We start from the raw sequence: 21,417 nt of genomic DNA on the forward strand, positions 1-21,417 counted from the left end.
AAACACATTATTTCTGCTCTAAAACAGTTCTTCTCAGAAATATGATAATGACACTCTCTTTTAATGGAAGAAAAGCATTTAATTTAATAATTCTGGTATCCCAGAAAGAGAAGCAGATTCTGTTCCCTTTTTTATCACTATGGCAACTCTCTAAGATCCCGGAATCTATTACCCAGCGTGGATAGGAAATGGGGTATTGCACTCTACTCTCACAAGACAAGGAATGTACAAACTTCCAAGCTGAAAAGAACCCCCAACACTTAAAACCTTTGTTCAGCTGACTTGGACCACCCAAGCCACCACCCTGCAGCCTGCTCTGAGCAGCAGGTGTTGGAGGCACTTCTCTTGTATTGCTTTTTAGGTCTTTTCAGAGCAGAACAGCAGTTCTGTTTCCTCTAATTCCTGGAGTTTCACAGATATAGAGCAAGGTTGTGATCAAATCTGAACCTCATCCAAGGGTACAACCTGGACATGGTATGACAGAAGTAAGAAGTTCACCAATCCAATTTCCAAGACACCTTAGGAGCAGGTGAATCTGAATCTCCACACTTGCTGTTTCTTCTGCTTTTCAATTTTTTTTCCTCCCTTCTTCAGCACCACCGACACACTCCAGTACCTCTTCCTCCAGTCCAGCATCAAGGAGCTACTACCTCTTGTACACCAAGTGTTCAGGCTGCAAATAAATCCTGTCCTTTCCTCCTCTTTTAAGTTTTTATTAACTGTCCCCTCATCTCCAGCACCACAGCCCATTCTCTCACTCCAGCATCCAGGTTACTCCATTATCACATTCCTCTGGGGTTCCCAGGACATGCAGCGAATACAACAGGCTGCAAACCCCATTACCTGTTACAAGCACATCATTTCCTACTCACAATCCCTTTTTTAGCTCCCTCTCCAACCAGCTGTCATAAACCACATAACTGCACACAGTTCTGCTCCTTGCTACCCCTTTTCCTTTGGGAAATTCTTCTCTCTTCTGTCGCCCCAACCTGACTTTCACTCCAACATTTCCAAATTTAATAAAAGGTCTGACAGGACAGACTGAATTCACTTTCAGCTTTCCTGGGAGAGAGAAAGCACCTGCATTTGCAGGCATGTGCCAAGGAGCAGCACCCACCTCTGCCACACTCCTGGGTTTGTATCTTGCACCACCACTGCCTACATAAAGGTAATGCTACAAATTATTATTATTTCTTTAATTAGCTGGTCTGGCCAGATTCGTCCAAAAAATAAAAACAAAACAAAAACTCAAAACAACAAACTTATCTCCAAACTAAATGTTGATTTTCATTAAGTTTTGAAGCACTGACTCTGTACAAAAATGGAAGAAGGTTATTCTGGCCAAGTATTTAAAATCAAAATACTACCACTGGATTTGGACTAGCCTCACAGTAGAAAAGATACTGAAAGGTTGATATGAGAATCAAAGCACTCAAAGCAGCACGGGCTCAGTGGAAAATAAGCCTGGCTGAAGTAATCTGATTATGATCCAATCCTGTAAACTAAAAATAGTTATCGTTAATATTCATTTCAGTATCTGCTGAGTATTTAACTAGAAAACAAGCCTGGAAAGAAAGGAAGGAAGCTAGACAAGCTTGGCTGGACTTGGAGAGCCATGAATCGGCAAAATGCTTGAAGAACAAATCTGAGCTCTCAATATGCCAAGAGGAGGGATGAAAACTCGACTGGGTAAGGGGAAAGCAACATCATCATGTGTTTGGAGTGACGTGAATGCTGCTGCAAAAATGACCAAGATGCTCTATGAGTACTTCAAGAGTGAGAGGTAAAAATTACAGGACCCAGAGATGCCTCAAGAACTATTCAAAGGACTAAAAGGCATGGCTAAAGACAGGCTAATTGCAATCTAATAGCCTAATTTATTTAGCTTACTATTTAAGCTTATTAATTTGCTTATCTTATTAAGGCAAGGATTGAAGTGATCCCAAAGTACTGATTTCGGGAATAAAAAGGTGATCTCACAAATATTTCTTATTTAGCAAAGACATATAAACAGGTTAGAGCTGAAGCTCTGTAGTTTCAAAGAAAAAATTAGAAAAAAATGGAAGTGACCAAATACCACTGAAATTGTTAAGGCTATATTAATGTTTTATTTAAATAAGGTTTGCTTCTATTCATCAACAGGAATTAGCTCACAAAAATCACAAGGCCTCTAATCAGAGGTATCCTGATTTTGTATCACTTTCATTTTCATATGCTTAATTCTTTATAAAATGGAACCTGCTACTAGAAAGATTACAAGTTCCCTTCTGCTTGTCTAACAACAACACAGAAAGGTGAGACGAAAAAGTTAACTTGGGAAGCAAAAATATTCTGAGACCTTGACCAGAGTCCATTAATCAAATCCAGGGACAAGTAGCAAAGGCCAGGAAAGCTGAGGTGCAGAACAGAAGCCAAAACCTGAATCAAACTATTGCATCCCCTGTGCCCCACAGGGTCGTGTTAGTGAGCAAGGCTGAGTGAAGCCTCAGGTGGCTGCTCTTCCAATGCCATGGGATCACAGACACAATGGAACTGCAGCACAGAATTCCACCCATTCACCCAATCCAGCAGCAATTCAGTCACCTCTTCAGGCTGACACTGACTGCAGGATCATAAACCAGTTCTGTTGTCAGGTATCCTCAGGAAACTGTGCTTAAACAACAGTGCCATGACAATCAGTGCCCTATCTCCCCTCCCTTCCTCAGATCAATTTTTCCCTAATCACTTTGGAAGTCTCTGGTCAGTTTGACCCATTTTTGTTAATGGTCTCACAGATAATTAAGCTCCCAAGATTGCTGAGCAGAGAGATAGACAGGTAGATTATGACACTGTCCTGATTCCAGCCAGTGCTTCCAAGTGAGCACTCGACTCTGGCAATATGATCACCTTTTTTCCTCCCTGCTAACCTGCACCTCAGCTGTGGAAAGACTTCCAAGGTTGTGGACAGATTTGAAAGTCTTGAGCAAACTAGAGAGGAAATGTCCCACATCCTGCCAGTGTGGACCAGAGCCTCTGCTACTGGGAGCAAGTGCCCCCCTGCTCGAGAGAGAGGACACAAAGCACGAGGTAACACATGGTGTTACCTGCATGACCATGGAAAGGACATGAGGAAGTGGGATGCAGCACAGATATGTGAGCTGAGAAGAAGAACAACCTCCCCAGGAAATCGTCCAAGGCTAAATGCTGCTCCAGTTCCTAGTGGGCAGGTCCTAGGACAGAACAGGAGGGATGATGGTACTTCCGAGCCTCTTGAAGGGACCTCTGGTTCATATTTATATGTGAGCAATGAGTTCTGTGACCAGAACTAGAGGGGTCCTGCCTCCAGCTGGGGAGGGGAAAGGGACAGTCAGAGCTATAGGACTGTGTGGATCCCATGGCACATCAGACCCACAAGAGTACAAGGCTTTAGCTGATACCAGCACACAGTGCACCCTGATGCCATCGAGATATGTAGGGGCAGAATCCATCTCTATTTCTAGGGTGGCAGAGGGATCCCACGAGCTGACTGTACTGGAAGCTGAAGGGAGCCTGACTGGGAACAAATGGCAAACCCACCCCACTGTGACTGGCCTAGAGGCCCTGGGCATCCTTGGCACAGCTCACCTCAAGAGAGTATTTCAAGGACCCAAAAGGGCATTGCTGGGCTTTTGGGATAGCTGCTGTGGAGACAGAGGGAATTAGACAGCTGAATACCTTGCCTGGCCTCTCAGAGGACCCCTCTGCTGTGGGACTGCTGAGGGATGATGGACAACAAGTACTGATCACTGCCACAACAGTGCAGCATCAGCAGCAACCACAGCAGCCAGGACTCCGTGACCCCCAGCCAGGAGATGATTCATGAAGTGGAAGCCAGGGAGTGCTCAGCAAGGTTCACTCCCTCTTCAATAGTCCCACATGGCCAGTGTGTAAGCCCAGTGCAGAGTGGAGACTGCCAGGGGACTACCATGGCCTGACCAAAGTCACAGCACCACCGACTCCCAGAGCCCCAGGCCAGGGAGCAGGGATGGAGTGGGGGGATCACATTCCCTGTCCTGCACCAGCCTCTGGGAAAGGTGAATGGTGCAACACTGTTAAAAACCACACTGAAAGCAATGGGTGGGGGGGACCTTCAAATACCAGGATCTACATCTAGCAAAGGTCACCTTGTTATTCAGAACTAGAGGCTCCACCACCCGAGCTGGCCCTGCCCAACCTGAACCTCCAGGTACTATAGAAGGGGATAAACCCCCTCTGGTGCACACAAGGAATGTGTTAGGAAAGACAGTTTGGATCAGTCCTGCCTCAAGCACAGGCAAACCCACCTGTGGGATTAGTTTGGCTCAAGGACCTGGGTGCACTTGGTGGGTGATGCAGAGGGACAGAGAAACATGTTTTTTCCCTCAAGGGGATTCTGGGTGAGAACAGTCTGTAATGTTGCACTGTATGATATTGGTTGCTGAATGACACTGCCACTGTGTGCCAGGACTGCCATGGACAATGAGGATGGACTGCTCCAGATACACCAGTCCTGAGTTCCTCTTGCACATCACCCCTCCTGCCCTGAGAGACATTTAGGACAGATGGAACCCCCAGTCCTGGACTAAATGAACTCAACAGACATCCTGGAGGGATGGCCATTGACTGTGGAAATGATACCTGTGCTTGTGTATATACAGATATATATTAACATTTATTATATATAGTTGGAAGGTGTAGGATCTGGGCATGTAGAGATGGCACAGAACAAGGGGTGGATAATGTCCTGATTCCAGCCAGGACAGGGTTAATTTTTGCAGTAGCTGGGAGGGGGCATGGCCAGGGCAGGGAGGACCAGCACTAAACTGGGGAATACCATTCCTAAACCAGGACAGAAACTCAGATTAACATCTCCATGAAGAAAAACACAGACCTCTGCCATCACCCACTGCATTGAGCAGCAGACCCAGCACCCAGGGCTCTGCAGGAGCCACCATCATTGACAGTTTTGTCCTGTCAGCACCTCAGAGATTATCTGAGGACATGGGAGGGAGCTGAAAGCTCGATAAGAAACAGTTCAGAAGACCCCTGAGGAGGGGTGCTGTGAAGAACTGCAGCTTCAATAGTAGCAGTGAGGACACACAGACAATCTACTGATTATGCCACTCTCTGCCCTGTTTTGGCAATAGAAAAATAAGAAGGTCAGAGCCTTTTTTCCCCCCATCAAACTGTTCCTACACCTCTGAATCTGACAAGGAGGAACTCAAAAAGTCAGCCTTTTACTGAGCCACCACTACCCCTGTATTATTCTCAGCTTAGTCTATGGTATAAAAGCTAAAAATCAATTTAACTGTAAGCCCCGGATTAATAATTTAAATTATTTCAGAGAACAGAACATGCATGTCATAATTAAAGAAAAGAGAGAGAGCAGAGGCATTTTAGATCTGATCTCTTTTGATAAGAGGCCAGATCTTCACAAACTAATAGCAGTGTTGAAGAGTCACATACGTGAGAGCTTGGCTGTTCAACGGTGTAAATTGCTCTAGTAAAACACAGCTTCCACTCATCACTGTTTTCTTCTAAATCCCTGGATTTGCAAGGAAAGATGTTCTCCCTGCTTCCTCCAACCCTTCCAGTGTTGAACAAATGAAACAAGCCTGGGTGATATAACATATAAGTGCTGAGGACACACTAACTGCTTCCACCTTTCAAGAGCTGCTATAAACTCTGCTGCTGTTTCCCAAACGCCTCAGCTGGAACTTCAGGGTTACACAGAATCAACACCTTTAGGCTGTCAGAGCAGATGTGCACAAACACTCCAACCCTGAATAACCCCCTGGCTATTCAGCATCATCCAAAATCCCCAGTTATGCCACCAAGATGTCAGGGACATTTTTCTACTCTCTCTCTCTCTATTTTTCTTCTATAAAATAGAGCAAGCTGGCATGAAATGGGAATTCTGCACTTCCCACTACGACCCACAGATCCAAGCTACAGGACAGGGATGATTCAGAACTTCTGGACATGCCATGTACCCTTTACTTCCCTCTTAATGGGACTCAACAAAACCAGCCACTTAATATCCATTATTAGATTAACCCTTCAAGTCGTTTGTCATCGAATTACCACACCTACCTCAAACCAGGGCTTTCAACATGTAACTTGGTTAAAGAGCTCAGCATTTTGTTCCCTCTTTCTCTCTTTCCATCCATTGAAATGCTTTTGCTAACAAGCAGCACGTCACCTTGCTTGGCTTAAAGAATTTTAACTTCCTTCTTTGGCGCTTTCCTCTCTCTCTCTCAAGACAAGGAAATCAGGCAGTCTGGTGTCTGAGGTGCTCAGAAGTTACAACTGAAGTACACAAAGCACTGTGAATGAAAGAGGACCTTAGAAATTCAGACTGACAGATAATTCAGCTGCTCTTCGGGCTGCTAGTGTCAGTGAAAGAGGACAGAAAGGCTTATTTCTGCTTTCCAGAGTGGTAACTCAACGAGACAGGGACCTGTGCCATCTGCACCACTTCACTGCCGGGTCCCAGGTGAGTTTAACACGAGTTCCAGAGCTACTACAATCTGGCACCAACCCCCTGGAGTCACCCCCTGCTCCATGCCTTGTGCTGCTGCCCCGACTCCCACTGGCACTCTGCCCGCACTCGGGACCAAAGAGCAGCTCTCCAGGCGAGGACTTCACTCTTTGGACTCTCCTCTCCCTCTGGAATGAAGCACAGCTCTCCAGCAGGAAGCAAGGTCCACCTCCCCGACCACAGCTCTTGGAGAAGCCTAAGAGATGGGTCCATTAGGAATTCAGGCTCGTTTGGGAAGGGGCAGCCAGGCTTGCTTTACTACGCTGGCATCATCTTGCATCTGTTTACTGACAAAAAAAAAGTAAGTCTCTCCTAATTACTATTTCATCCTATAGTAAAGTGTTCCAAGAGAAAGTCACCACGGCACTTGGGATGTATATGCCAGAGGGACAGATGGAGAGGCAAGGAAAAGATTAATCATTTTATGGCAGAAAGCCAGTGGTGGTACCAAAAAAAAAAAAAGAAAAAAAAAGTGAGTTCAGGTTCAATGCAAGAATGGGGGCAATGCTGGTATCTGAGTTGAGGTGAGAGCTCACCTAAACCAACCTGCAGGTTTGGCAGTTTGACAAAATACTCTGTTAAAAATACTCACTTTTAAAGTCAGTAACAAGAATGTCTTAAAAAAAGTAACGTTTCAAGAATCAGTTCTGAGAATTAAATTATGATCTGGCTCCCAGTGTTCAGAGGAAGCCGAGCCTGCGCTCCAAGTCTCCACTCTCCCTCCTCTTTAATCTAATTTCTATAACCAAAGCCCCAACAAATCCATGAAGCAATTATTGTCCTGTTCTTCAGTAGTAAGCTAACTCAGAAGAATACTCAAATGCCCAGGAATAACTAATTTACATCGTCCTTTATTATAAAAGATTAGGTAAAACGAAAAATAAAATTTTAAAAATCCCATTAGGAGGAAGACAGGTGTTTTATGACCAGTTGTAATAAAATTTGAAATTCTCTTCCAAGCATTTCACAGAGGTCAAAGACAAATTTAAGTATTTCAAGACCATTAAATAAATGAACAAATGTTTCCCCATAATTACTGAAATACAAAAGACAAAATTTCGTGGGAAAACACTCTTTGCAAATGACTGGATTTTTTATATTTAAACACTGAAATACATCGAGAACAAACTCTTAATACATTTAACTAGAAACCAACCTTTTCCAGGAAAAGAAAATGAAATAATCATGTGCTTGCACTGTATAGATGACTGGAGAAAGAAAATATCTCCAAAATTCTGCACAAGCCTGAGTACAAACACAATGGAATATTCTACAACTCCAGCACTCAGCAGCACTGTCATACTTATGAATAAAGAACAAAGCTCAGAAGATTTACTCTGTAACGAGTGTCACCTCTGCAAATAACAACTTCAAAGCTCTAATGGATAATTAGCCACAATTGATCAATGTATTCCAATTGCTTCAAGAGCTTTTATGAGTGCCAAGCAGAACAAGTGGCTTTCTTCAGATAAACAAGAACTATTCTTGGTACACAGAAACAGAAACTTAACCAGAACCACAAAATCAACTAAAGATGTTTCGAAGGTTTGTTTCATCAAGAAAATCTGGTTTGGACACAAAGAGTAATTCAACAACACTTAAGAGGATTCTGAAAGACTGAAATTCAGTGAAGATACACCTCGACAGACATTTGATTGTATATTCACAGGTCAAAATCTTTTATGAGTTACTTCTAGAAAATGCCTCAGTGTGGACTAAACCATGTTACAGTCACACAAAAGCAGAATTCTATAAAACAGGTTCTTAATTGAGTATCCCTGTCCTCCCCCAGTTCCTATAGCTCATCATCATCAAAAACAAGTTTAGGAATTAGACAAGGGGCAATGGCTTCCCATTGACACAGAGCAGGGTTAGGTGGAATACTGGGAAGGAATTCTTCCCTGGGAGGGTGGTGAGGCCCTGGCACAGGTTGCCCAGAGAAGCTGTGGCTGCCCCAGCCCTGGAAGTGTCCAAGGCCAGGTTGGACGGGGCTTGGAGCAACCTGGGCTAGTGGAAGGTGTCTCTGCCCGTGGCAGGGGGTGGAATGAGATGGACTTTAAGGTCCCTTCCAACCCAAACCAGTCTGGAATTCTATAAATGCAGGCTTCTAAATCAACAGGAAATTCAAACCGTGTCCATGCTCCTTCCTTTATTTCCTGATATTGGATATGAGCATTTCAAAAGGTACCCAAAAGGCCCCAAAAGCATTGACAGCTGTGTCTGGCAGCACCTCAGCAATTCAGGAGTGCCTATAGCTGGCTGGAGACAGCCAAGTAAAAGGAGAGCACGTCATGCTCCAAAAATTTAGTATTATAAGGAATAAGCTGGTTTGGTAAGAAAAAGCAGCAGCGCTATTTAAGAGATTCTTTCCTCATTTATCTCCCAGAAGCTGGCCAAGGATACATTATCCAGCAGTCCCTGTGATGTGATATTCCACAGGGAGGGGAAAGGCAATCAGAGCTCTGCAGAGTAAGAGCAACTGCAAAAGTATCTCAAAACTATAATGAAAAGAGCTATTCTGTGTCATTGCTTTACAATGTATACTCTCCTTGAGAGACGTGAATCCTAAAGGGAAAGCAGGCACTCTGAAGGGAGAGACTGTGCCTCTAAAAGAAGTAACTATTCAATCCAGGAGGAAAATCAAATAAGACAAGAAACAAACTCACACTACAGGTTACATTAAATGCATTAAAAGAAACAAAAATCAATAGTGCTTACTCAAAACAACCACTTAGCACAAATATCACAGCCTGACATTACCAGTAACTATGGAGAAACGTAACTATAAATAATTTACGCCGTTAAAATAATTTTTAAATATCTTTAAGAGCAAAATATGTTTGTTTTGAAACACCACACTGCTTCAAGAGCTACTGTGACATTTCCAGTCCTTCTATAAAAGGTGCTCTCCTTGAAGATTTAACAATTCCCATGAAACAATCAAGAGGCAATTCCTAACAGGTTTTTAAGCAAGGCAAGATCTGATGGTTGTCTTTAAACACATGATTAAAATAGAGCAGTGCAAACAAACCAGGCCTGTGCACACACTCCTCACTGACAGCAATTGCACACAGGATGATCCAGAAATGTATTTTTTAACCCAAGATGCCCCATATCAGACTAGGGAAGCAACAACAGCTCATTCTAGAGTGAAATCCCATTTTTGACCCATGGTGTTCCAACACTTGTCCATTTCCAGCATACAAAGATCCTCCCACCCTAAAGGTAGTTATATAATTAAGTCTGCCAAAAGTTTCAAAGGGCACTTGTTTTGTGTTTGTTTCTGAAAATCCCCTTCAAAGAGCAGCCATGCAGCCAGGACAGCAAAATGCTGCTGTCACTTTGAGAACTCAAAACCCCTCCACCACCAAAACCAGCAGCATCTCAGACTGTTAAATAATCTATTCACTATTATATTTTAGAAATATATTTCATAGTTTTTTTGGCAAAGGTGTCCCTATATTTAAGGTGCTGTATTTTCATTATGATTCATTCTAAAAGTGTTTGTTTCCCAAACCTAAAGCAGATTTGGACATACAGATACCAAAGAACAAAAGCATCACTTTGGGGTTTGAGTATCTTCAGAACTCGTAAGCACAGACATTTCCAGGTGTTACTTACACAGTTTTTGTAGCACCAGGAGTTCAACAATCATCTCAAGTTCTCATTCATCTAAATCTCAGTTCTGCAAAGTATTTCTGGCCTTAGAATTAAAGCCACTGCATGGGTGACATTTAAACAGCTAAAACACAAGCAATAAGCTTAGTGTGCCACTTCCCTTCACAGCCACAGTAATTTCTGGGGTAAATAAAAATACTCTTCACTCTAGTAGCAGAAGGAGGAGGATGAGGAGGAGAAATGAGTACAGCTACAGCAAACTGTCTACTGATGTCACACACAACCAGACTTCAGCTTCCAAACAAAAACCAACAGGTATTTCCTCCAAACATTCACAAGAAGAAAGAAAAATGCCATTATATTTTGCCATTCCTTATACTCAGCCCTGTAGAGTAAACTAGCAGCTGTGGCAATTAGAATTCAGGATTATTTTTTGAGATGTGGGGGAAAGTATGTATTAAAACACCTTTTCTAGTTTAAAAATCAATCAAGATGAAGAACCTGCCCACTACAAAGTAGATCTGGGCGTGCTCTCTGTAACCTCTTGGATTGAAATTTTAGCCCCCTATGGAAGTGAGGGAATTTCAAAATTCCAAAGTGCAACTTTCCAACATAATGTTATTTTCTGCCTGATGGTTGAAGTGTCTTGTTTCCTTCAACAAAGTGTTTTTCACTTGTGGAATGGCCTCCTTTCACTGCTTCCACTCCTGATCCACTTCTCAGGAAGGCTGACACAGTTTATCAAGCTCTACGTAATTTTTCAAGTTTCCTGCATTGCCTTTTTTTCTAAGCAAACAGACCACCAGCATTTAATTTTCAGACCTTAATATCACCTGCTTTGATACATTTCTGTATGTCCTTCCAATTACAGGATCCCCAATAAAATCACAGCTAACTATAAGCACAAATATTAAATTTATCTTTTAAGTAAGGGCAAGTTCTGAGACCTGCTAAAAGGTCCTGTCATCAGAAAGGCTCCTGTGAAATCACATCTACATGCATGATTAGAGTCTGTTAAGAAAATGACTATGACAAAGACATTTCCTTCTGACTGAAGTAACCAGGCATTTCGTAACTTCTACACACCGGCGTTTCAGTTGGCAGGTTCTCCTCCCTCTCAACATCTGAGTCATTTTTTACCTGTGTATTAAAACCACCAAACTATGAACAGCAGCAGGAAGGTACATGAAAGCAGGCTAAAAATTAGAAAGATGTCATTTCAGTCAGAGAGAACTTGGAAGTTTCTGTTATTTTGATAAACCTGAAACAACACTCTAGACCTCGCTTTTAACCTGTGGCTTCCGAAGGAACTGGTAGATCTCTTAGTTTCACTTCCCAAACCTTCTTTCAGATACACTTCTTAGGAATAAACCCCATTCCAGCAACAAAATCTGAAGAATTACAAGACTGGAACAATACAATTTATGGTTAATGACAAAATCCTTAATGTTTGTGCCAAAGATAACGGCCCAATTCTACTCTGAAAAGATCCCATAATATGTCATTTTTGTCAGCTGGATGATAAGCCAGTTCACAGAGAGGCTTTTTAACTGCCTGGGTTTGAAGCAGGAGGGGAAACCAGGCTGTGGTTTGTCCCCACTCAGTCTCAGTGTTGTGTTTCTTGCAGCCCCGGAGCCAAAGTGAACCTTGGTACCTGCCCGAGCCAAGTGACTATCGCTGCAAAGATCTGCAGTGACATTGCACAACTGCAAACCAGGCTTAACTCGTGTGCTACAAATAGGAAACAACAACTCCATTTCAGGTGCCAGCAGTAATAGTTGTGGTGAGCGAGCTTTTTAAGTCACCAAATCTCCTCGGCGTATCAGCAAACTCATCTGTGGAGCAGCACTTTGCTCGGTCATGTTTCAAAACAAAACTGCCTCGGAGACTTTCATTTTACTACGAGTCAGTGAGTTTTGCTGTTGTGTGTTTCTCTGTATTCATATCCTTCTTCTGTTTGTATTATTGTGAAAGCACATATGTCTCTCCTCAGCAGAAAACCCGTTCCGGTGCTTGTTATTCAACACAGAACTGAGTGACCACGGTCAAGTCTGTAACGTTATTGAGTCCCCTGGAAGTGGGAAGCAGCACTGTTTGGAATATGCCTTGGACTGCCTGCTCGTGTTTGCCAGAGGCATGGTCTGCTAGCAGACAGGCAGCTTGGCAGCCGAGCACGGCCGGGTCCGTGGACGAGAAGCAAATTAACTGCAAGTCATGTTAAAATAATTCAGGCAGATTCCGACAGATTGAGAGCCACCAGAGAAACAAACTGCACCAGCAGTTTGCTAAAACACACAGAGCTGCAGAGGAATGAGAACATCTTCAGCTGACTTAATTCACAACCAGCAAGCGTGTCTAAATCTGGTACTCAGACCTGATCCCCCCATCTGTACCGGGGGATCTGTTTAAATAAATAGTTTGCTTCCTTATTTCTCATCACACATTTTCCTCACCACAGATTCCTCACAGCACCGAGACAAGTAACATAACTACATACACCATGTAAGTCTTGCACCAGAGCTCTTCCTCTTTAACACAGTTAATTATCTTATTAAATTGATTCAAGATTAATACCCAACACCAAAACATCACTCAGCGAACAAGTGAATGTGCTTGTCCAAAGCAGGTGTATCATACAGACACTAAGCCTCAAAACAACAATAACAGAATGCACTCCTTTAATAGCTCAATAGTAGAAAAAGAACATGAGACAACTGGTTATTCTCTTGGTAGAACTAAAAAATGGTCTTACTGCTTTCTGAAGTTCACTTCTGGTAAGAGTTCCTCCTCCTCTCTAATCTGAACCTTCTCCTCCTGCAACGTGCCCCTGTCATGTGGCTACTCTGACTAAAACTGAGTTGAAAACATGCACTGTTCAAACAAATTAGGCCAATATAGTTTAGAGAAAAAACTCTTCTGAACTCACAGGCAAAAATCCAGCAGAACAGTTCTGGTTTTCCCATGTTAGTGACTGTTTTGAACCTGTTCAGATCTGGGATGTCAATCCTACTACTGGCACCAACTTCCAGTGGGGCTTAAATATTTACACACAGGTAACAGAACTCACCACTTGCAAAGAGCACTTGAACTCTGTGTCTAAACTCATTGCTCCCAGATTATCTCCTGAAATACTCCACTGGAAGATCTGACAACCAGAGATAAGCTTTTCTATCAGTCTCTCCCTGCCAGGCAGGTTCTAGTTTATATCAATAAAAATATTTTCCTTTAGAGTTTTCAATAAAGTTACTCAAAATATACAATCTTCAAAGGGCACCCCCAAAAAACCCCCCAAACAACCAAGTGATCATGCTGTAACCCTCATAACCTGGTATGAAAATAAACAACCATTCTCTCCTACTCTGTTCATAGATTCAGACTAAGATCTGACCAAAGGATTTAATCTTTTTCTGGGGCATACAGAACTCAAAAACATTTGATTAAACTGCACCTTTCAGAAAGAAAAGTGAACTTGAGGTAGGTTCATTAGTTCTATAAAGAAAAACACTTTAAAACAAGCCCCCAGCAAGCAATGGCTTCATTGCAGTTCAACAGCAATGGCTTCTGCAGATCAGCCACACACAGCTGCAGGATTTTTCCCTAAATTCCTGCTGCTGGGTACCAGCATATCCTTATTGGACTGCTACAGCTCTGAGGTTACTGCAGAAAAGGTGATTCCTTTTACAGACCTGTATAAGGAGGCATTATAGCTTGGAAACACATGGAGAGAGAGCCCTCTCATCTGAATGGGACTTCACTGCTTCTCAAGGGAAAGAGCAGAAGTACCAATTAGGTGAATGACTGTCCAGAACTCTTAACAGAGTGCACAAAGGAAGTCTGAGAACTAGACAAAATAAAGGGGAACTTTCCAATGTTTTCTTCTGGTTTCCACAGGCTTTGATAGCAGTACTAGGACAAGGGGAATGCACCTCAGCAAGAGACTATCCAACCACTCAGCTACAGAAACACAACTTCAAGCTCTTGCCAGCCACAATGAACAATAGGAAGGCTTCAAATCCCTCCCTTGGAAAAGAAGAGCTCCCACAGCAACAGGAGAGTATTAGGCACAAGCTCATTCCTATGGAAGCAATGACCATCTGCTTAGCTTTGCTGCTGCTTGTCATGTTCGACAGCCAACAATCTTAAAACAATCCTGACAAGATTCTCTAGATGGTTTGAACACATTTTCTGGACTTAATGGACTTAACAAAAGCATGCTCCAACACAAAAGGACAATTCATTACTACTGGAAATGACTGTGACAAGATGATCTGTTCCTCTGCCCCCATCAAGTGATAATCATTGAAGGAAGAATCCTTCTGCTCCTTAAAGCTGATTTCTTCAAGAACTTCAACCCAGTCAAACAAAAACTATCCTTGTAGTGTCATCCAAGAAAACAGGGCCACAACTCCACAGTTGCAAGCAAAATTGTTACAGGAAAGAAGTCTGGCAGTGAAGGGAGCAGAAATATTCACAGCAGCACAAAAGAGAAGGTTCCTCAGAGGTTTCCAGGTGATCTCAGTAGCATTAAGTCACCAATCTCTGGGAGGATCATATAAAGTCTACTAAATCCTTTGCTCACACCTCTACAGATTGAGCAAGTATTTTACTTTAACCTCTCCAAAACATTTGTCATGATGGCAGCACCTCCTGGCCCTGAGACATTGGGAATTGGTTATTTTCCACTCCCTTTTTTAGGTTAGGGGCAAAGCTTATCCCCACCTTGGGCTCATGCAAGCACATGAACATGAGTTTCAGTTACCATGCTCAGTTCTGCCTTAAAATGGCAAGTCCAGCCCAAAATTAACAATATAGGCTCATGATGACCCAGATGAAATGAATCCCAGTTACTTCTGAGAGCAGGTGCTCAGATTCTGGATATTTTTCTTCTTTTTCTCTTACTAGAAAAAATGCTTACAAAAACATATCACAAGGAAGAAAACCAGAAAAAGCAATGGACTTTGCTTGATTAGTCTTTTACTAAGAAAGAATTAGAATGAACCACCACAGAACAAGGTCTTGTCCAACAAAACTGGTCCCAGACTATGAAGGGTCAATGAGTCCCACACATTGCATATAAACACACTGAATTGAGAAAAATGGGCCACTGAGCTGTACTTGATACTTGGGTGAGGTTAGTCAGTGATGCACATCACTTATTCTAAATGTAATGAGAAAATTTGGGGTTTAAAAGTGCTTTAAGATTTTGTTTTTCTGCATTTGTATTTCACACCTCTTTCCTTCCCTTAGGATATTGCTACAGTCACAACCTAGAGAGTTTCCTTCCAGCTTTGATACAGTTTTTCAAGCACGATGGCAGCTACATTTTAAGCCCTTGAGTCAAGTTGGGCACGTTCACTATGAGGCAGATCAGCTCTCTCACCACTTTTATTACAGCCTTTCAAATCTTTTAAGCTGTACACATTAAGTGGTAAACACCAGGGAAGAGGAGGTGAAAAAACAAACCAACCCACATTCTCCTCCAGCAGAAATTTCAGTTTCAGAAGAACAGACAAACTCACTGAAGTGCTTTTCTTAAAAGCTTTCCTCACAACCAGAGCATCAGTAAGAAAAAGCTAAACACACAATCATGGTTGATAATCCTATTAGGACAAGAAACTGGGGGATGGGAAGAAACAGGAAAAGGGTACCAATCCTCCAATGTCTACTAAGGAAAATGGCAAAAATAGAGAAAGCTGCTGCTTGGCAGAAGAAAATTCAGGGAACAAGTGTTTGTTCCAAAATGGAACCCCTAAATCTTTGTGTAAGAAGACTGAGCTCACCTGCTCTCTTACTAAGAGAAAATTAGATGTGAATAAAGTAAAACTTGCCTAAGGAAACACAATGTTTTTAAGCTTCATCTTGTTCAGCAAGAGATGGAGTCCTAAAAAACACCAATCTTCCTATTTTTGTAAGTTGGCCAAGTTTTTAAAATTGTTTTCTCTTAAGTGCAGCTTCACAGCACCATCATTTTATCACCATTTCACTATTCTTTTCCAATGTATTCCTTGTTCAAACTAACTTTACTTTGCTTCCTGAACATGTGTTAACTGAGAAAGTCTTGGTTAACCTCCTGAGCTGGTGAATCCATCTGCAGCTGGAATCAGGTTGAGCCTGAATTCCTTCAAATATGGAATTTGTCTGAGTGTTGGCCCATTCCCTACCAGAGTGGGTTTGTTTAAAATACATCAAGACCTCACAGAACCTTTCCCACCAGGCTCAGACAGACTCTGTCACATGAAGGCCTTAAGCAAGTCCTTTTGCTTTGGGGTAATTCTACCTGAGTTGCTTCACACAGAAAATCAGTAGTTTCACCACAAAGCTGTGCAGTGGCTAGGAAAAGTCTACTCCCAAGAACTTAGATTTCTGTAAGTTTACAGAAATAAGCCACACAATCAGCATTTGTCACTCTTCCCACAAATTTCAAAGAAAAACAAATGAAAGATAAGCTGACTCTCTTTCTGTGCAGACCAATCTGCTCCACACAGCAAAATTAGCTGTTTTGGAGGCTGGAGACAGCTACATCCACTTTCAGAAGCTCTGACCTTCACAGAGACCACAAGCATCTCTTCCTTAAGCAAAGGGGGCTCCTTCACTGCAGAGAGAATGCTTTTTATGTTTTTCATTAAAAAAAAATAAATATTAACTGTACAGAACTCTACAGTGATGTCAACACCTCTTCAGGACACACACTTCCATGTCAAGCAACACAATTTTTTCCATATTTCCTAACACATCAATGAATTAACACCAACATTAATAATTTCCAGTAATAACAGCTAGTGATGTAGGAAAAGATAAAAGATCAGAGATAATTTTTTTATCTTTTTCTACATATCAGAATGTGGTGGGTTTGCCATCAACATTTCAAGAAGGAACTGTACCAAAGCAACCCAGACATGAGATAAGACACAAGGCAGAAGGAACAGCAGTCAAAACACTGTTTAGACTTCTGCCCTTCCCAAGTTTGCATTAGCTTGCCAATCCTGAAATCTGATGTTTCCAGATCAGTTCCTCCATATTTAAAAAACATTTGCTGCACAGCTGCTGACAGTGGTCCTTGACAAGAGGAGCAATTGCTACACCTCTCCCTTCAATCCACAAGTGTTTCTCACAATGCTCACACTGCTTTAGAAGATGCTGTTGTCTGGCAGCTAAACTGAGATTCTGCACACCAGAAATCATCTGCTGCTCCCTTTCTGCAGGATTACACTACTCTTTTCTAATTCACCCTGCTAAGATACTCTCCAACTTTTAACTTCAAGGATGCCTTTTTCAACGAGTGCTTTCATTTCTGATTACAAGAGCAGTACTGCTTCAATTATCCTGCTTTCACCATACCACTGGTGACTGAAACGGATAGCTACAGGCTCAAAAAAGCACATCCTTTAGTTCTGTTCCAGAAAAGGGTCTACTACGTTTCCTAAACACCTGTATGGAGAAAAAACAAGTGCAGTAAATAGAATATATGAAATGGCATGTACATACTTTAGTCACTGCTCCTGTCTGTGCTGCGTTCAGCCCGGTGTGCCCAGCCATCTGTGGAGATACTTGGGTTAAAGTCTCTGCCAGCACACTGCCTGCATTCCCCTGCATGGCAGGGGCAGAATATTGCATTCCTGCTCCCCTTCCTCTTCCAGCTGCCCCAAGAGATCCATTCATTACCTGCCCTTGTCCTTGCTGAGGCTGATTCATTAAAGTGTGACCAGAATTACTGTTGAGAAGACTCTGGTGTGTCTGACTGAAATTAGTATTCATACATATCCCAGGTCCAGTCTGTGATGTTGCAGGGCTGCTCGTCACCATCCCCACTTGTTTTTGTGCTTGAGAGTTCAGGGTTTGGGAGGCAGGTGTGGTAGGTCCAGAGGTGCTGGCTGCCTGCTTGGCCAGGCCCGGGGCAGCCGAGTCCCCCGGGTTCAGAGGGCTCTTACCCATGGCACCCAAGCTCCCGATGTTGGCGCTGTTCGGCTGCCCCTGGACTTGCCCACCAACTCCCTGCTGCACGGGGCTGCTGGAGTTCACATTGCCAATCCCTGGGGTCAAGGAAGAGCCGCTGCTTCCCCTCAGGAGTTCAGAAAGCTGCTTGTGTTTGGAAGCCGCATCTGGAACCAGGTTCCCACTGCTGTTTAAAAGGCCCAACTCGCCATTGGGGATCAGCTCATCAGGAAGATCATTTTCCAAGTCAAACAAAGATCCAAAATCTACAAGTTAAAACAGAAACATGAGTGAGAAAACATGACAGACAAGCAGCTAAAATACTTATCTTCACTACTTGGTACCAGTGCTAACAATGACAGGCATTCAGGTACATCTTTACCCACAACTCAAGTTGCCAGGAAGCGAGTGAGGGGCCCTGGGACACGAACCCCAGAGCCTTTCAGAGCAGTTGTTGGTACACACTGTGCACACAACAACCATACAGGGAAGAAAGAGCACTGGCCAACAAGCAGGTTTTTTGGCAAGACTTGACAAAACAAAGCTTAAGAAAACTATGGTGGCAAGAATACAATGATCTAATCTTAACTCCTAATTCCCCTTGTTTTGGCTAAAAGATGACAGTGGAAACAATAAGAGGGTTTTTCCTATTGATTTACTCTCCCCAAAGAGCCATTACGTCACCTCTTCCGACCTCCTGTGTAATCCCAAGCCACTGAATTTCACCCAGCAATCCTCCCCAACCCTGCCATTCATGTGTGCACATGGCCAAAGAACATCTTCCAGCTCGGCTTCAAAGCTTCACCAAAACACAACCACCACTCCTTCAGCACTTTGATCCCAGCCTCACACAGGAACACGCCTCAGATCACTTTCTGCTCATTGATTCCTACCGTGATCCACTACTTCAGGAGATCCCAAAATGCACTCAGCATTTCCTCCTTGTAATGCCTCTTGAATCAAGCCACTGCTTGATTCCTGAACAGCTCGAATAATTCAAATTGCTTTGTAAGTGCCCAGCCCTCATTTATCATGCCCAGTATTGACAGAGGTAATCCACACACTCTCTAGATGAGCAAAATAAATCAATCAAATCTTCATTGAGCCACTTGAAGGAACAGTTCTGCCTGGCTGGAACACCCAGACTAATAAAAAAGTGCTGGGGTTTTTTTTTTTTACTCCTTTAAGGAGCAACTCAGGTTCACTAAAATATTTTTTTGCACATCATAAGCAGCATCTGTGCAACAAGGTTATTTTGGCATGTAACTAAAAACAGAAAGTTACTGCACTGTATATAGGTACTTCCATATAAAAATAAAAAAGTTATATATTTGAAGACATAAGGACAAGCACAAGCAATACTAATAAACATCTACACAGACCAGCCACAGTTCACCAGAGCAGCTATTTAGACATACAGCTCATCTCAGAAGACTCTTCCAGTCCAGGGATGTGATCTAAAACAATCACTTCCCCACTGTAACATAAATATGTGAAACTTCTATTTTGCCCCCCAAACCTGCCCTGACAAACTCCTGTCCCTCGCTGTGAGCAACAGACAAACCACATCTTTTCCAGGTTAGAGCAAAGAAAAGATCTTTACTAAAGAAGAGCATCCCAAAAGCTTCATTGTTTTAAAGTTTAATTCACTCTTCAACCACAAGAAGACCCAGGCTGCAAAAATGATGTAAGACGGTACGTGGAAAAGAAAGAACAAACCCCAGACAACACATAACCTGTATCACAAAGCAGGGATGCAAAACAACAAATCTCAGTACACTTAAATCCCACACATTTCATCAGCATGTGAATTTCCAAGTACACCTAATTGAAGGAAAATGAGTAAAAACGTTCAGATTTACAATGACCAGTGAGTTACATCAACAGTCACAGTAAACACAGTCAAAAATGTTAAACTCTGCCTGTTCTGAAGGCTCACAGCAGCACGTCCTTCAGGGCCCCACCTTGCCATCAGCACCTACTGAAGTCAATAATCCCTCCAGGACTGCACCAAGTTGGCTGGGACAAGACACACCCTCGGGTCAGAACAGCCCCCCTGCTCCCTTCCAAGCCGGCAAGTAACGAGGTAATATTTTTGTTAGCAAGGTTCATTAAAGTATTTTTAATTTCTCTTACTTGCTGCCTTTCCTTTCAAGTGTTTAGTTCACTTTTTCAGCTTGCCTTCTACAGAAATTCCTGCTGTACCTTCAGCTCCCTTCCAGCCTGTGATTGCTTCAGCCCTCCTCTCTCCCACATCACCACTCCACACTGACTGGGCTGCAGTTTGTCTCTCCCTACACATTTTGCTTCTACTTTCCTTCTTCCAAGATTTCCCTGTTTTTAACCATCCCTCACCCTTCCTGATGAAAAACCCATTGGCTGTTGGGGGCCCAGCCCGCTTTGTCCACAGGTGAGTCCTTGGTGGGTGTCGGGTCCCTGTGGCACAGCCTGGAATGCCGGGGGCTCTGCCACCCTGGAGTGCTGGGAGGCTCTGCCAGCCTGGAATGCCGGGGGCTCTGCCACCCTGGAGTGCCGGGAGGCTCCTGCCACAGGGAGGCTCTGCCATCCCTGAGGTCCCAGGAGGCTCTGCCATCCGGAATGCCGGGAGGCTCTGCCATCCCTGAGTGCCGGGAGGCTTGCCAATCCTGGAATGCCCGTGACAGGCCTCTGCCAGCCCTGGAATGCCGGAGGCTCTGCCAGCCTGGAATAGCCGGGAGGCTCTGCCAGCACGGAATGCCGGGATGGCTCTGCCCAGCCTGGAATGCCGGGGAGGCTCTGCAGCCGGAATTGCGGGAAGGCTCTGCAGCCTGGACATGCCGGGAGGCCTGCCAGCCTGGAATGCCGGGAGGCTCTGCCAGCCTGGAATGCCGGGAGGCTCTGCCAGCCTGGAATGCCGGGAGGCTCTGCCAGCCTGGAATGCCGGGAGGCTCTTGCCTGCCTGGATGCCACTGGAGTGCCGCTCTGCCATCCCTGAGTGCGGGAGGTTTTCTGCCATCCCTGAGTGCCAGGAGGCTCTGCCATCCCTGAGTGCCAGGAGGCTCTGCCAGCCTGGAGTGCCGGGAGGCTCTGCCACAGGGAGGCTGTGCCATCCTGGAATGCCAGGAGGCTGTGCCACTGCCGCTGGAGCTCCACCACAGCCATGTGCCCGTGTGTCACCGAGGGTGGAGTTACAGCACTCCTTCAGACAACTTCCCTAAATCCCACAAAAAGGCATTTTTCCAAGCTTCTGCACCAAAATTGTTAGTATTTCATCAACAAGAGATGCGTGTGCGTGCCGGGACAGGGGCAGAGGGGTGACAAAATGTAGAGGGGGAAGATGCTGCTGTTGC

At 43.7% G+C, this 21,417-nt stretch overlaps 1 protein-coding gene across 1 annotated transcript in view; it reads right to left on the bottom strand.

The window, feature by feature from the left end:
• The window catches only part of CREBBP (CREB binding protein), an 83,384-nt gene extending 62,301 nt beyond the window's left edge, over positions 1 to 21,083 (bottom strand). The window contains exons 1-3 of the mRNA XM_029957864.1: positions 20,444 to 21,083; positions 17,819 to 18,354; positions 17,642 to 17,692 (exon numbers count right to left, since the gene is read on the bottom strand). Of these exons, the coding sequence (XP_029813724.1) occupies positions 17,642 to 17,692; positions 17,819 to 18,354; positions 20,444 to 21,083 (1,227 nt within the window). The remainder of the gene's footprint in view (positions 1 to 17,641; positions 17,693 to 17,818; positions 18,355 to 20,443) is intronic.
• Between the last annotated feature and the right edge of the window lie 334 nt (positions 21,084 to 21,417).

Source organism: Manacus vitellinus, unplaced genomic scaffold (genome assembly GCF_001715985.3).
Source record: "Manacus vitellinus isolate BGI_N305 unplaced genomic scaffold, ASM171598v3 scaffold_12_pilon, whole genome shotgun sequence".
Classification (NCBI taxonomy): Eukaryota; Metazoa; Chordata; class Aves; order Passeriformes; family Pipridae; genus Manacus; species Manacus vitellinus.